This window comes from Kwoniella botswanensis, chromosome 1 (genome assembly GCF_036426115.1).
Source record: "Kwoniella botswanensis chromosome 1, complete sequence".
NCBI classification, from domain to species: domain Eukaryota; kingdom Fungi; phylum Basidiomycota; class Tremellomycetes; order Tremellales; family Cryptococcaceae; genus Kwoniella; species Kwoniella botswanensis.
In genome coordinates, this window is record NC_088599.1 from 3,656,781 (window position 1) to 3,671,884 (window position 15,104).

The 15,104-nt window shown below is 47.4% G+C and overlaps 6 protein-coding genes across 6 annotated transcripts; 5 read left to right on the plus strand and 1 right to left on the minus strand.

Annotated features, from left to right (window-relative positions):
• Positions 1-176: 176 nt before the first annotated feature.
• On the plus strand, positions 177-932 carry L199_001394 (uncharacterized protein; the record flags this gene model as incomplete). Its single annotated transcript, XM_064887149.1, has 1 exon — positions 177-932. The coding sequence occupies one exon, from the start codon at positions 177-179 to the stop codon at positions 930-932; it is 756 nt and encodes a 251-aa protein (XP_064743221.1).
• A 785-nt stretch (positions 933-1,717) lies between these two features.
• L199_001395 (uncharacterized protein) lies at positions 1,718-2,425 on the plus strand (the record flags this gene model as incomplete). Its single annotated transcript, XM_064887150.1, has 1 exon — positions 1,718-2,425. The coding sequence occupies one exon, from the start codon at positions 1,718-1,720 to the stop codon at positions 2,423-2,425; it is 708 nt and encodes a 235-aa protein (XP_064743222.1).
• A 709-nt stretch (positions 2,426-3,134) lies between these two features.
• On the plus strand, positions 3,135-3,860 carry L199_001396 (uncharacterized protein; the record flags this gene model as incomplete). The annotated part of the gene is made up of 1 exon (XM_064887151.1): positions 3,135-3,860. The coding sequence occupies one exon, from the start codon at positions 3,135-3,137 to the stop codon at positions 3,858-3,860; it is 726 nt and encodes a 241-aa protein (XP_064743223.1).
• Positions 3,861-5,543: 1,683 nt separating this feature from the next.
• L199_001397 (uncharacterized protein) lies at positions 5,544-6,969 on the plus strand (the record flags this gene model as incomplete). Its single annotated transcript, XM_064887152.1, has 6 exons — positions 5,544-5,591; positions 5,653-5,777; positions 5,839-5,912; positions 5,981-6,068; positions 6,131-6,280; positions 6,342-6,969. 6 exons carry the CDS (start codon positions 5,544-5,546, stop codon positions 6,967-6,969), a joined length of 1,113 nt encoding a protein of 370 aa, XP_064743224.1.
• Positions 6,970-7,749: 780 nt separating this feature from the next.
• Positions 7,750-13,503, plus strand: L199_001398 (uncharacterized protein; the record flags this gene model as incomplete). Its single annotated transcript, XM_064887153.1, has 9 exons — positions 7,750-8,061; positions 8,382-9,061; positions 9,137-9,207; positions 9,284-9,896; positions 9,958-10,184; positions 10,248-10,354; positions 10,418-12,631; positions 12,696-12,872; positions 12,937-13,503. The coding sequence occupies 9 exons, from the start codon at positions 7,750-7,752 to the stop codon at positions 13,501-13,503; spliced, it is 4,968 nt and encodes a 1,655-aa protein (XP_064743225.1).
• Positions 13,504-13,708: 205 nt separating this feature from the next.
• L199_001399 (uncharacterized protein) lies at positions 13,709-14,959 on the minus strand (the record flags this gene model as incomplete). Its single annotated transcript, XM_064887154.1, has 3 exons — positions 13,709-14,220; positions 14,283-14,646; positions 14,741-14,959. The coding sequence occupies 3 exons, from the start codon at positions 14,957-14,959 to the stop codon at positions 13,709-13,711; spliced, it is 1,095 nt and encodes a 364-aa protein (XP_064743226.1).
• Between the last annotated feature and the right edge of the window lie 145 nt (positions 14,960-15,104).

A 15,104-nucleotide genomic window follows, 5' to 3' on the forward strand; every position in this document is an offset into this window, starting at 1 on the left:
AGCATTGCTGTTGCTGACTGCATACTGTGCTTGCCAATATTCACAAGTCGTTTCACATTACAACCATCTCCGCACGCAATCACTCGAGATAGCTCTAATAGTCGCTGATACTTTGTATCCAGGACTTTCTATCATTCAACCTACGTTTCAATTTAGCATTCAAACGTAACGATATCATGTCCACTGCTCTCTCCAAGTCATCTCCCAACCTACAATCCACCGCTGATGACCCTTCGTTCGAGTGGCATACGATCTCACCGGTAGAAGACAAATTCTTCTCCAGGGCCGAACGAGCCGCCAACGTCCGAGATGCAGAACCGTCAGGATCCAACGTCGCATGGGCATCCCCAGCATTTGTTCATCGCGTCATACCTGACACTCACAGCACTGACGGTAATAGAAAGTTCGTCATAAGGGATGAAGATTGTATTTCTACTAATGGGCCAAGTAATTGTCCATCTTTCGATGTTTGTCCAGGAGGTCCATGGGAAGTTTCCTTCTCGGCTAATAGCGATAGGATGACACTTACCTTCAATCCTCACACGGGCCTGGGCTGGGAGCGACCCATATGGAAATCTATATTTAAAGGGTGTCCGGATCAAGAGATCTCACAGGTTGTTATTGAGAGAAATGGCCTAGCGAATGATGGTCATAGTGGATCGAGATCTGAACCGAAGATTACGGATGCCGATGAGGCAGTTGTCAATGGTGTGATATACTATATCTGGGATTCACCTAATGTCGGACAAGCTAGTGAGGATGACGGATCTCATATGACTGATGAGGATGAAGATAGTTGTTCCGATGTATCTGAGAATGATCAAAGTGAACGAGATACACAATCGGGTAATATTCCAAGCCGATTTGATACCTTCAGACGATGGGCTGCAATTGGGACTCTCGTGAGTGGTCTCATCTCGACATTAACGTAGTGAGCTACACCATTGATCACTGTGATTTATAATCAGATTTAGGGTTGACATGTTCGAAAATCGGTCAACTTTCGGGTTTGAATTTACCTTTTCTGCCATTTCTGCCATCCTCCATACATGTCTGTCAAACATACTTGGAAACCATATCGGGTCTCATCACTTTAGGAACAGATTGTCCACTGGCACTTTTGGCCACTGTTCTGTCATGCATTGCGTATACTGCATCTCCAGTAGTGTACTGCATTGGTTTATCGATACGGTATTGTGGTCGCTTTCACATCTCAATAGCAACAATCATGATGGTAGGGTGCGTGCAGAGTGCTGATTACAAACGACTCGTCGTCTATGCGTCCAGTGAGCACCAACTCCTTTACACCACTTACTGTATCCATATTGACGTCGCCATACGTCACTGTGATGATCTGGATCAATGATTTTGACACGCTCTCTCTTCCTCTGACCACGAGATACTTACTCTACATAGTGCTTCAGAGGTATCAAGGGGAGAGCCTAATCCCTTATGCTTTGATTGTATGCAAGGCAGTCGGCTGTTTAGGACACCTTCGCACCTTTGACCATTTGGAGTTCAGACTGATCGTTCCTTTCTAGCCTCGAGTCCACTTTACATTCTCACAAGATGCATGCCTTCTCCATTGGTCATCAACTAAAGGTATACAAAGCCCACTCAGCCTTCCCTAACATTCCTAGCTTTGCGTTCATACATCGAGAGTTGTCGTCAACAATCACTCACCTTGAATACCTTACAAGACAACTAACTTAACATAATGTCTTTGACCGCCTCTACACCATCTTCCGACATTGTATCCATGACTGAGAACCCACCATTCGACTGGTTAACGGTCTCTCCAGCTGAAGAAAACTTCTTCTCGAACGATCGGAGGACAAAGCTGCGATTTCATACAGCTCCATCAGGCAGCCACGTGAGCACTCGCCATGGTTCAGCCTACATCTATCGTGGTCGAACACAGGGCACCGCCAGCCAAGGCACCATTACGGATGGAAACGAATTAGTCCCGACCCATTCAAACACTCAGCGCTTGCAGACTAGAGGAGGTATGGGGCTCAAGCAATACTCCATCGTCGATGAATCTTTCTATAAGGTGAGGAGTGCAGGAGTTCACAGGATTAGCGAATTTGTCATAAAACCTGACGAAGGTTGGGAGGTATCTGTCTCGAACACTGGAGATTCTATGACTTTTACACCCTCATCAGAAAACGGGGCATTCCAGTTGATCGAATCTGCCTGCGAGCCTCATCCGAATCGCGCACTCGTTCAATTAGTATTTGAGAGGTCCGGTTGGCTCGGATATGGATCCAATCTTGAACCGCAAAGTCAACCTATGCTAGACAATTTCGACGCTGCAGAATCAGGTTGTCTGTACTACATCTGGCGGGATCTGGGTAATGATGATACCAGAACAGGGACTTTTAGTCCTGATCGTTATTACGCTCAAGGCGCTCTAGGAAGGTAGCGTTATACAAAGATTTGACAACAGTAGCATGCAGGTAATTTGACTCGAACTACTGTATTCGCAACTGTGGGCCATCATTCAATGCGTCTCGTCCACACAAAGCTTGCGTTCGATCGATATTTTGTGGTCATTTCACGCCAGAAATTGACAAGCCTTTCATGCGCCTCCCTTCTTAACATCCAGTTCCTGCCAAAATGTACAGTAGCGCTACCTTCCTATGTACCCTACGATACTTGAACTCCATTCGACATCTTAGCTCAAAAGAGGTACCACTCTCGCTCGCTGTCAGTATTCCGAAAACATTGGCCATTACAACTACAACCGAGGACAAATTCAAGGAGGCATGTCACACACCACCATCCTGTACTCAATCTGAGACGCATCAGCCATATGACGATCTTGTCGATATACTACCTTTTTTTTTCAGGCGTCTTCCGAGTATGGGATGTTCCGGATTCTTGAAGGCAAATCCCAGACACAAGCTGTGCAACAGGTATCAAAGGTAATCGAAGAGATGACGCAGTTCTCTCATTTGGTTACTCATACATTTGAACGCATATTTATCAGCGTTGTATCGTGAAAGGATCGGACTTGAAAGGAGGCACCTAGCAAAGAGCTCAGCTATAAGCTATAACAGCCCTGCTTTGGGCTGTCAACATGCTCCTCTTCTTCCCACCCGATTACTTTTTCTCTTCAATCCTAACCCAGTATGTCTGCCCTTTCTACTCGAAACACCTGCACAACGCAACTGCACAACACCGATGATCCATCACTGGACTGGGATACGATCACTCCAGCAGAAGAAACATTTTTCTCGAACCAACCGAGGCAAGTGGCAAAATGGAATTCGCAGCCTACAGGATCCAACATCAAAAGTGCATTACCCTCGTTCGTATACAGATTGAAAGATGATCCTGGTAACTCCCAGCCAGGACGGAGCGGACGCATCTGCGATGCAGCAGAAGAGGATACCATGGGTATCGTAAGTACCAGTACTCAGCCAAGCGCGATCAACAAAAAGTATCTCATCGTCGACGAGCATCTGTTGGGGGTCAGGCAAGGTCAGTCCATCGGAGGATCATTCCAATTCCTTATTGAGAAAGATAATGGGTGGGATGTGAGGATATCGGATAATGGAGATACGATGACCTGCACTTTCCGACCTGGCGATGGATTTGATGAAGTATATGAATCTGCCGCTCAGGCGCATGATACTCGAAGATTACGACAATTGATCCTTGAGAGATCTGGTTTACCAGGTTATGGGTTATCAATCCCAAGGGAGCCTCCGAACGCCGAGATGATCGACGGGGAACAACATATTACTTTGTACTATAACTGGGAACCAGTCCCAGGTATAAGCACTGCTCAAAGAGGTGCATTCGATATCGAACGGTTCTTCGTCAAACCTGTTATGGAGGCGCGATTAGACTAGTAAATCTCCATATTTCATATCTCTGTCTCTTTTACTTCGTATGCAACATCGTTTACAATAACGCCTAGTATCACGAACTAGTGCAAATTGTTGCAAGGATCCATAAGAATGAGGTCGAACTCCGATGAGATGATTTTCACACTGGTGTAAAAGGCTTAGATTCTTGTCATCTGAATGAATATCTCCGTTGCATTCATGAATCACCATACATAGAACACTGTACATCCGGAAGGTTGAGCATACCTGGGAGATCGTCTCGGGCACGAGATGTTCAATCTAGACATGCTGATGTGCGTTATGACTCTGTTATGGAAAGAATCAGAAAAAAGTATGAAGAAGGCAAGCTTAAATAGATGCGCTGATACTGTCAGATACGAGAAATGCGATATTCAGTTATTTTACTTTGAATACGCTATGATATCATTTATGCCACTAAGCCACTGCATGGTGGAATGATCGCAGTACGGTGATTTGCGCTTGCACTTGAAACGCAGGGTAATCAGTCGGTTTGAGGTTGTCCGAGCCTTAGGGTGTTTTTGTATGTGAGCTAGGTTTCGTTTTCGATTCCAGCCCTTGGTCTCGGTAAATGAGTGAAATTTGTCAAGACCAGATATAACTCAGGATGATCTATTTATGTATTCATGTACGGTACATACGGTGCGGTGACCCATTCATGCATATGAGAGACACTTTGTCACGCAGATCATCGCGACTACAGCGTACGCCGTGATTCACTACTTGTTGTTTACGTATCAATCGGCCATTCAGGCTGTATAGTTATCCTTCGCAGCGTCATAGCCTGTAGATGCGCGGGAGATCCCTTAACCTGTAGCAAAGGAGGTTTGTGAATTTAGTAAAGCAAGGGAATCATTTATGTTACTCGTACAGAGCGTGGTGCATTGCGTCGACCCCGCAGCTTCAGGGTAATGGGGATTGGGATGGATTTTATCTCTGGCATTTCAGCCAAGGGATTGTTTTGCCAATGTGGTTATTTTTAGAAGATCCATACGGCACAGCCCCTTACGACCCAACAATCTAACAACCCAACAAACCGAGCTTGCTTTTTGTTTGGTGGGTTGACGCGTAGATGCAGTAAAAGAAAAAAAAGGTCATCCTACATAACTACGGTACATAACGATCAACTCGATTACACTACTCTTTCATCCTTCCAACAGTCAGTTGATTTCCATACTTTTCATCCTCACTTCATCCTTTGGTTTGCATACTGCATCTTGCATCGCATCGCATCTGTATCTCAGATATATACATACATATACATTCATTTTCTTTTACTTTTCATCTCTTCAAGTAACGACCCCCAACTTGTAAGTCCCCTTTCCTCCCTTGGCACATGTGACGATGAGCCCATCCCAACACCGACGATCGTTCAAATCCCATCTCATATACTCGCACTTCCTTTGTTTGCTATAATCCCCTCAAGACAAGGAGACAGTCAATCTTCATAAGATTGTGATAAATATAGAACCACATCGCTCCTCATCTTTCTACATCCCATTTTAATCGAGTTTGCCGCTTTGTTCCCCTTTTACATCTTTCACACTCGTAATTATTTAGTTGTCTGTCTGTATCTTGCAAGACCGCTTGCCACACAAAATAACCTTGTGCTAAAGCTTACCAATCTTCTCAATCCGTTTGATACAGATCCCCATCAATCAATCCAAAATGATCGCTCCTATCGCTGTCGGTGCTGCTGCTCTTATGGCCGGTGTTGTAAGTGGTTCGGTATATCTCCCCAGATGTATTATAACTTACTCTAGCGACGGGTATATAGGCCAGAGCCCAAGTTACCGCTACTGGTACTATGGGAAGCACCAATCCAGCTCAAGCTACTTTGGGTACCGCCGTCAATTCGACTTCGATGGCTCGACTCGTCTCCTTGAATGCTATCGATGATTTGTCAGTCACTTTCGATCTGATCCGATGCCACTGTCATGTACTGACGTTTCGATGATTGTAGCTGTCTCTTCGCTCCCCCTGAACCTAACTCAGTTATTGGTGAGACCGAAGCTGAAGAAGTAGCTTGGTGTGTCCGTGAGTAGAGTGTTGATCGGGACTAAATTGCAAAGCACCCGCTGATCCATTGCGGACTGTATGACCAGAGGCACGAAACAACGCTCGACAAATCCCTGATGGTACTTTCACTGCTGTCCACTTCGTCAAGACCCCTCTCTATTGGCAAATCCAAGGGTGAGTCAGCCCTTTCGTACACATCGACCCAGGATTGATATTGATGATTTTGATACCCCTAGTCTGGGTGACTTGACCAAACTTAACATTCAGTCCGGTGATGAAGGTGGTGAACTTGATCCTCACGGTGCCACCGGTCTCGGTAACCCCGTCGGTGGTAATGTCACTACCAACGCTACTGGTTCAGATGTTTCTTACGAGGAATGGATGAAGTGAGTTTCCCTTCTCCCGATCCTGTTTCTTCAGCATCGCTGATATGGGTAACTCTACCAGCTACATGTCATACGACCAATTCTGTCTCCGAATCTGTATCTCCGAGAACTCTACCTACTCCGCCGCCGAGATGTGTCAACACACATTGGACGAGATGGGTTGTAACTGGGTCATGCCCGGTGACTACACCGACAACTCTTTCACTGAGTGTGATGGAGATTCAGCCTACCCACCAGGTCTTTACCCTCAATCCAACGGATCCACCTCTACCTTCCAACAGCGATACACCGGTACCTACACCGACGCCTCCGGTTCAGTCGGTATGTGGACTCAAGGTCAGACTGTTACTCCTTCAACCGCCTACTCCACTCCTGCCACTTCTAACTGTGTAACCTACTCTACTATTGGTAATGGTGTCGCTGCCGTCGCTACCGCTTCTTCCAACTCTTCGTCTGCCGCTTCCGGCTCATCATCCGGATCAGCTGCCTCTGCCTCTGCTACCGCTTCAGGATCAAACAAATCTTCCGGTTCCGCTGCTGCTGCCACTGGTTCCAAGACTGGTTCCAACACCGCTGCTTCCGCCTCTGCCTCTGGATCATCCTCCGGTGCTCTCCCTGTTGTAGGTAACATGGGTCCTGTTGCCGGTTTCTCAGTCTTGGCTCTCGTCGCCGGTGCTCTCCTCATCTAAATGGAAGATATGGTTTGATGTCATGACTGAACCTCACAGTCACTTTACCTAGTTTTACGTATTTCTCCTTTTCTCATTTTAACGTTAGTATCATACATAACGCATAACGTGATGGACAATTATATCGAAATGTGAATATGAGCGGGATCTTGTAGATCTGGTTGCATTGCCAGTAACTGAATGATTGCAGGAGATTTAAGTGAAGATCAGTTGATCATGAGGTTAAAAGTCGGAGGAGTGCGCCACATTCACTCTTTGAGAAGTAAAGAATATGGAAGAAGAGCACAGCCTCGTAATGATGGAATCCGTGCCTTGGACATGTTATGCAATCATCCACACTGTATCCGGACGGAGGCGATGATGAGAGAAGATCGAGTGAGAGACATGCATGAAGAGAGTGGATAGATATGTAGATGATCTCGAGGTCAAGCTTGGTAATACATACTACAATACATCATACTACATACCTCGTACGACAGATCCAAATATCAGGTTCAAGGTAGCGCAACGCACTGTTCGGCTTGGACTAGATTGAAATTCCAACTAGAATCAAGAGGAACCCCTCTCGTGCAGCCGAGACATCCATCACATTGTCGGAGTGAGGAACGTGGTCGATCCCTTTGATCATACAATACAATACAATATCTCTCAACAGCATAGCCTCTGCTTCCTTTGGTCAGGTAGACCTGCTCAGTGCCATTCACCATACACCTTACACGTTGATCAATCCACCTGTTCCGACTTTCACTTTATTTACTATTTGGGATTCTCTTGTATAGAATGTTCAAAAGGAAATCCAATTCCCATACGGTCTCACCACTCGAACCCCCTCAACTGTCTCCGGCCAGTACAGACGTGTCTTCCTTCAGGTTCCAGCAGCAACAGCAGCAGCATCAGCATCCTCAAGATAGCTGGGGCAGGGGTCAGCCCCAATCTGGACTGTCGCCCCCATTACAGGTTGAACGGACCACCACTAGAGGATCGAGCGGTACCTCTGGGACCGGCAAGGAGAAGAGGAGAAGCGGGTTCTTCGGACTGGGTGGGAAGAAAGATAAAGAGAAAGAAAAGGAAAAGGAAAAGGATAAAGAGGATGTGAGTATTACTGTCTAACGTGATGATTGTTGTGTGGATTGGTAGAAGTGTAGAGTATGGATGAACACGCTCTCGGGGTGCATGGTGAGCACGGATCGACAGGTAGATGGGTTGAATAAGGAAAAGCGGAAAGACAGGTCATCGTTGTGTAGATACCGACTGAGTGATATCGATACATCATCCCATCATTCATATATTCATGTCTTGATCTATGAGCTGACGTTGCCAACCTTCTTCTTCGTCTTGCCCAAACTCAAAACCTTCTCCCATTCGCTATAACTGTTCGGGATACCTCTTACACCCTGCTGCACACAATACAGAATCGACCCAGACACTCTTTCAGCGTTGACCGAAACTCAACTCAGGCTCATGGCCCTAATGGTAACGCCATAAGACCACAGGAAGGGAATATACCGTATAACAGGGACAACAGGATGAGCCAACAACCCCCACTACCTGGACAGATAGGTAGTCCACCTCCACCACAGCAACCTTATTCGCCATCACCACCTATACCACCTCATCAACAACAGCAACAGCAGCAGCAACAACGAGCAGTCTCTGGTCCTGGTCAATTTAGACCCAACGACGATTTCCTACCTCCACAAGGTAGTGGGACTGTACCTAAATCGCAATCTATGGGATTCGCTCGACCTCAATCCCAATCATATGCACCACCACGACAACAATCGTTTCCTAATGCTGCTCCTAACACAGGTGCAGATCCCAATCAAAGAATGCCAAGATCATCTTCCATGCCGATAGATCAGCATACATCACCTGCTCCACCTGCTAAAATCAACTCACCCAGAAACTCTTCCCTTAATGGTCCTCCTCCTCCCGGTGCCGCGAATGATCCGAATCCATCTTTTGGTGGGGTGTTGAAGCGGTTTGATAAGATTGTAGAGTTGATAGCTCATCAACCTCAGAAAACGTATGTGACTAGTCCGCCGGAGTTGGAGATGATCCTAGCGAGAACTAGTGCGGGTGGTCAGCCCAAGTGAGTTGGATAAGTTTCCAATCAACACTATCAGAAGAGAGATGCATCTGCTGATGATATGAGAATAACCTGTAGACAAGGTCAGCCGGGAACTGCTGCTAATGATTGGGATGCTGTGTGGTTACAACTTTCTGGAATATCGCTCTGTGAGCTGAGCTACTTCGTTCCTCTCAGTGTCGCCATCGTAATCTGAAGAACTCAGCTGACGTGCGTCCGCTTTAGCAATGTGGTCCATGAAGGAAACTCGTCTGGCAGCTTCCAAAGGAGAGAAGGTCCCCCCGACATACTTCAACGTCACTGACTCCTCGCTCGAACTACTCGCACCTCTTCCTCCTCCACCCCATCGACCCAACTCCCACCCGCACCATCACGTCTTTTCGCTCAACACAGCTGGGTCCAATCGATTGCTCTTCTCATGTCCTTCCGAGCGAGATTTGGCCAAGTGGGCTATCGGTTTACGTCTAGCAGCGTGGGAACGATCGAGGCTGGAAGAGATCTATACAGGACATCTGATCCAGTCTGGTGGGAGAGAACCCAAATCTGATCTGGTAAAAGGTAGAATGGAAGGATGGGTCAGGGTGAGAGTGATGGGAGGAACAGACTGGAAGAGATTATATGTGGTGTTGAGTGTACCTGGATCAGATGAGGCTAGTAAAGATGATGAGAAGAAGGGTCGTAGAAGGAGTTTCTTCGGTATGGGTGATAAAGAGAAGGATCAACCTGTACAAGAACCGAATACCGGTGTAGCGATGGCTACGTTTTACAATGAGCCTCGAACAGCGAAGAACAAAACTTCTGTTACTCCTGTTTTGACCATTACGAATGTTACTCAATGGTAAGTCCTGCTTGGACATCTCACATAGAGCCTATGCTCATCGCATGATTTACTGTTACAGCTACTCTGTCTTCCCCGAACGTCTGGAAGTCATGTCATCATCGAATCTGTGCAAGGTTGTTGGTCGAGTATCTGGAGATATGGTAACCATTGAAGGAAGACTCCGTGATTCAGGATGGGCGTTGTTGATGCCTGAAGGACCTGGTGAGGGACCCAGTGGGGAAAAATCACACCATCATGGTCCGAATGGTACCACACCGTTGAGCAATATGATGCAATGGGTTACAGGTCAGTGAAGCAGTTTCTAGCGCCTATTAGTGTTCCATCGACTGATTTTTCGCATCTCTCTAGGCTTCCATGACGTATTCGGTCTTTATGGTAGACCAGAAAGATATAATTGGGATTCAAGGAATCCAAAGAGTCTTTTCTTCGCCTACCCTCAAGGTGAAGATAGAACCGTAAGTGCGGAGGGATTCTACGCCATCTCTGTGAGCTGTACTGATAACCCTTTACTCAAACAGAATCTCTTCCTCTCCATCGATGAAGCTATGATGTCCGACTTTCGTATACCCCAACTCCCCTCCGTCAGAGCCACCTTCGCCAACCTGGTTCAGCGTAAGATCGAAGGCCAATTACGCGTGGCGAACGAAACTGTTGATCAACCGGAAGTGGAGGTGGAAGAAGAGGAAAAACCTACACCCCGACCTGAAGGAGATTATCGATTGCCACCTTTAACATTTGGTGACAATCCTCCCGGTTCGGGTCAAGCTCCAGATACACAAGTCCGTCCTCTTACGCCCATCACCGAACGAACAGACATCGCCACTCGCGAGAATAGTATGCGTACCATGAAGAGTCAGTTCACTGCAGCTGGTGTCGCCGCTCCTTCCGCTGGCGTCGCCCAGTCTGGAGATAGAAAAGCCAGTGGGGGAAGCTCGAAACAGGGATCTCAAGGATCAACAAGGCAGACAGCTTCCTCTGTCGGAGGCGACCTTGCTCCCATTGCGGATGCTTCTAACGAAGGGTTCGGTCAACTCACGGAAGAACCTGAGAAGACCGAGGTGGTCAATGCGGGCTCGAGGAGTCCAGCACCTAGGACAGCTACCACGGAAACCGCGCCCACAGTTTGGTCGCAGGATACCGGAACGACTCCTACGCCTCAGAGCGCCAATCAATCGTCTTCTACCCATCATCATTTCCAGCATTCTCAGCCTCTTAATGCCATCGACTCTACACCGTCCTTGCAACATTCTCAAGCTTCGGACGAAACCACCAAGAATGTCCCTTCCTCTCTCAAACCCGCTTCACCACCTCCTGCTTTGGCTCAACCGATCGCGGAACCACACGTCCTGTCACCTACGCCTAGAAGAGTATCGACCGATGGAAAGGTGGATGTCAACGGAGGAATTCACGAAGAGCCAGCTGCGCTCTACTTGATGAATATGGTGGAAGATCAGCCTACTACCACCCCACTCAATGTTCCTAAACACGGTGGACATGGCAAATCCCCATCACCCGAAAGAACACGCCCAACCATTAATACCGATCTTGATCCGGTTACGAAACAACCACGACCGGAAGTCGGAAGGAAACCTTCTGGGGCTCGAGCGGTTCCTCCTCGGAAGAATAGCGGGTCAAGAGTTCTCGATCCCGTCAACGATGAAGGTCCTGCGGTTGACGAAGCTCCAGCTGGAGCAGAGGGCATACCTCAAGATGGCGGTCATGGTCGATTCCCCACTTCCTCCACGCAGGCTGATCTAGGAGAAGACATTTCTACTTTCATGAACTACGCAGAGGCTCCTGCTTCCCCCGTTAAGCCTAAAGCACCTGCACCTGCTCCACCCACTCTGACTAAGCCGAAGGAGGAGTACAGGTCGTCATTCGCACCGTCCAAAGCTGCCGCTGAAAGAAGAGCGAAAGCAGAACAAGCCGAAGTTGATCAACAGAATGCTAGAAACCTCCCTGGTGGAGGTAGGAGGAGGGCGGCTGCTAAATCTGAATCCAGTGAGAGTGAATCGGATGACGAAGAGGAAGAAGACGTATCCCCTATCGAGAAGAGACATCCTCATGGATTGCCCATCCCTCCCATATCACCTCAGGCTCAACGGACTAGGCAATCCGATCCGCCTGTTCAAAGATCCACCTCCCGAGCTTTACCTCCTGTTCCTCGTGCACCAGAAGTAAGAGGTTCCAATGGCGAGGATCTTCCGCACGAAAGAGAAAGCTACTACCCTTCTCAAAGTCAACAACAATCGTCTGATTTACCTAGACCGCGATCACGATCACCTATGGGAGGAGCTTCTTCTGTGTACAGCAGTTTACCGGCTCCCATCCCCGCTGGCATTAGGAATGTCAGTCAATCTCATCCTCAACCTCCACCACCCGCCACGAGACAAACCGTATGGAACGCGAATTTCTCGGCCGACCACGGTATGCCCCAGGAGAACAGATCTGGTAAATTCGTAGAATTGGAAGAACCCTCTGTGCAGTTAACTAAAGCTTTCGCACCCCACGGGTTACTCCAGGCTGGAATGCAGGATAAGGAAGATAGAAGTGCGAAGAAACAGGAGGAAGTGGCTAGGGAAACTGGAAGTTCACTTATCAACGTACCTTCCAAACCACCTCCACCTCAAATGGGTTTATTAGGTGCTGTTGCTGCACATGAGAAGGAGAGGAAGAACGCTGGTGGGATTGGTGCGACTTTGACCGATCGAGAGAGGGAGAAGAGGCTAGCTGTGAGTGAAGCTTCGATGAACAAGTCTTTCTAGGTAGCTTGCTGATGTGATACCATGTTATTAGGAGGATCGACAACGTGAGATTGAGAAATTGCAAAGACAACAGATGGAACACATGCGACAATTTGGCGGAGGTGATATGTACGGTCAACAGCAATATCCGTACGGCATGCAATCGCCCATGGGTATGAATATGGGCATGGGAATGGGTATGATGGGAATGCCACAGATGGGATATCCAGTAAGTCTGCGCGTATTCTTGCTTAGGGGAAAGTACGATGACTGATATCCGGATGCGTGAATAGTCATACCAGGGTGGATTTAACCCCTACGCCCAACAACAAGCTATGATGGCGGCTCAGATGGCATATCAGCAAGCTATGTTGATGTCCGCGGCGGGATCCCAAGCAGGCGATCATCAAGAATACCCTCAACCCCACTCGGGATCAGCCACTCCTGGAGGTATGCCCAATAACAACAGGGCATCGTCACCTGCAGGAAGTACCCGAAGTAACAATTTCTCTACACCTCCACCTCAGATGCCTCAGTTTTACACTGGTCAACAGTCTTTCTACGGATCACCAATGATGGGAGGTATGAACATGGGATCACCCATGATGCAACCATGGATGATGCAACCTCCTCAAATGTGGGGGGGATCACCTTCACCCGGTCCAGGACTTGGATCTGGCGCACCTAGTCCTATGAACTTGAATCAGAACCAAAATCAGAATAGATTCGACTGGTTATCGCCCAACCAACCTGGACCGGGTAGTCAGAGTGGTGCGAGTGATGGAGGAGCAGGAGCAGATAGAAGATCGAGATTGAGTAGTAACAACACGGCTGATGAGAGGTATCATAATGCCTCATAAGGCGAAGGAAGATGTTGTATATAATTTGTGTATTTGTTCGAAGAGTTGGAAAAGTGGTCTTAAATCGGACATTTCGGTATATACATATAAATCATACTCTTGATAGTGATGCCATAATTTTCAGTGTTCCTCAACAGTATAAAGTGTATATGGCGCAATGTGTCTATGGTGGCTCGATCCCTTTCAACGCACTTTCCGCACTGTGCTATTCTTCCTTCTTGGACCTCTGCTGCTCTCTGACTCTCACCAGGACATTCCTCGACAGATCTTCCCGTGTTCGTTCCCTTACATACTCTTCTAATTCCGGGTATATTCTGCCCGACTTATCGTGTAGGTCTCTTATCGTGGGTGTATTCAGACGACCCAAGATATATCGACTCATTTCTAACCTTCTCTCACTCTTGAGGCTTTCTTGACATAACATGTAACTGCTATTCTCACCTCCCGGATGTGACAGAGAAACCAATAGAGATTCAAGAGTTTCATTCCTCTCATTGGCAAATGATAGTTCACTATGAAGATGCAAAGCATTATTGGACATCTGGGTAAGTTGCAATTTGAGCGTATCGTTCTCAGTACGTAACGAGCGAGTCTCATCTTGGACAGACGGATCATTCTTGTAATTCTCACACCGTGCGGTCAGCTCTGCCACTTGTTTCTCTAATTCTTCGAGTCGCTCCTTTTTCCTCTTTCGGGCATTTTGAGCGTTCACCCGACCTGAAAGACAAACGTGAATTAGCAGTCAACAATCAGCAATTGTAGAATGAAACCTTGCGTACTTCGAGCTTTCCTTATTTCTTTCGCTCCCTCCTTACTCTTGAAACGTGTTGGCTGACTTTGTTCTAGTTCTTTCACTCGGTCCATGTTCCGCTTAAGTCTCATGTTTGAGCCAAAAGATGAGGATGGCGAATGTTTGACACGGGCGAGTTTGGATGAATCGCTAGAATCAACACCGCCATCGCATTGACTGGGACTTGGGCTACGTATAGATGAGCTGCCATGCTTCCCAGACGGTTCGGTCATGGTACATGTAGATGAGGGTGAGGCGTTGGTGACCCTGAGGGTTGGCAGAATAGTATCGGCCGCCACATTGGGTGAATCATCTGGCCAATTGAAGCGATTGTCGAGATATGCGAGGAAATCCTACGATCAGGCAAGAACACGTGTCCAGTCAGATGATTGCAGACTCAAGGAAAGAGAGTGACTAGTCATCAAAGCGAGTTTTGATCGGACTCACATGATCAACCGCCAAGAGCGTAATATCATCACTTGACGAATCTTGATTGAGAGAGAAGTCAGATCCTGATAGGAAAGCAGCGCCGGCTTGGGAGGTTGGGGATACAGAATATTGATTTGCCTCTCCACACAGATGCAGAAGAGTATCAAGGGCTGAAGTGTGGTTGAAATTAAAGCCATCGAAGCCGTCTGGGAGATCGCCCAGGAGTGAAGGGTCCATTGCTGTTGTGTGGGATGGGATTTGACAATGGGTGGTGGCAGAAATTGATGATGGTGGAGCATTTGAAGAGATCGCACAAGTGGATTGTCTACCCAACGTATATCAAAGAGTAGGACATATATCCTAATACAAAGCGGAGTATATC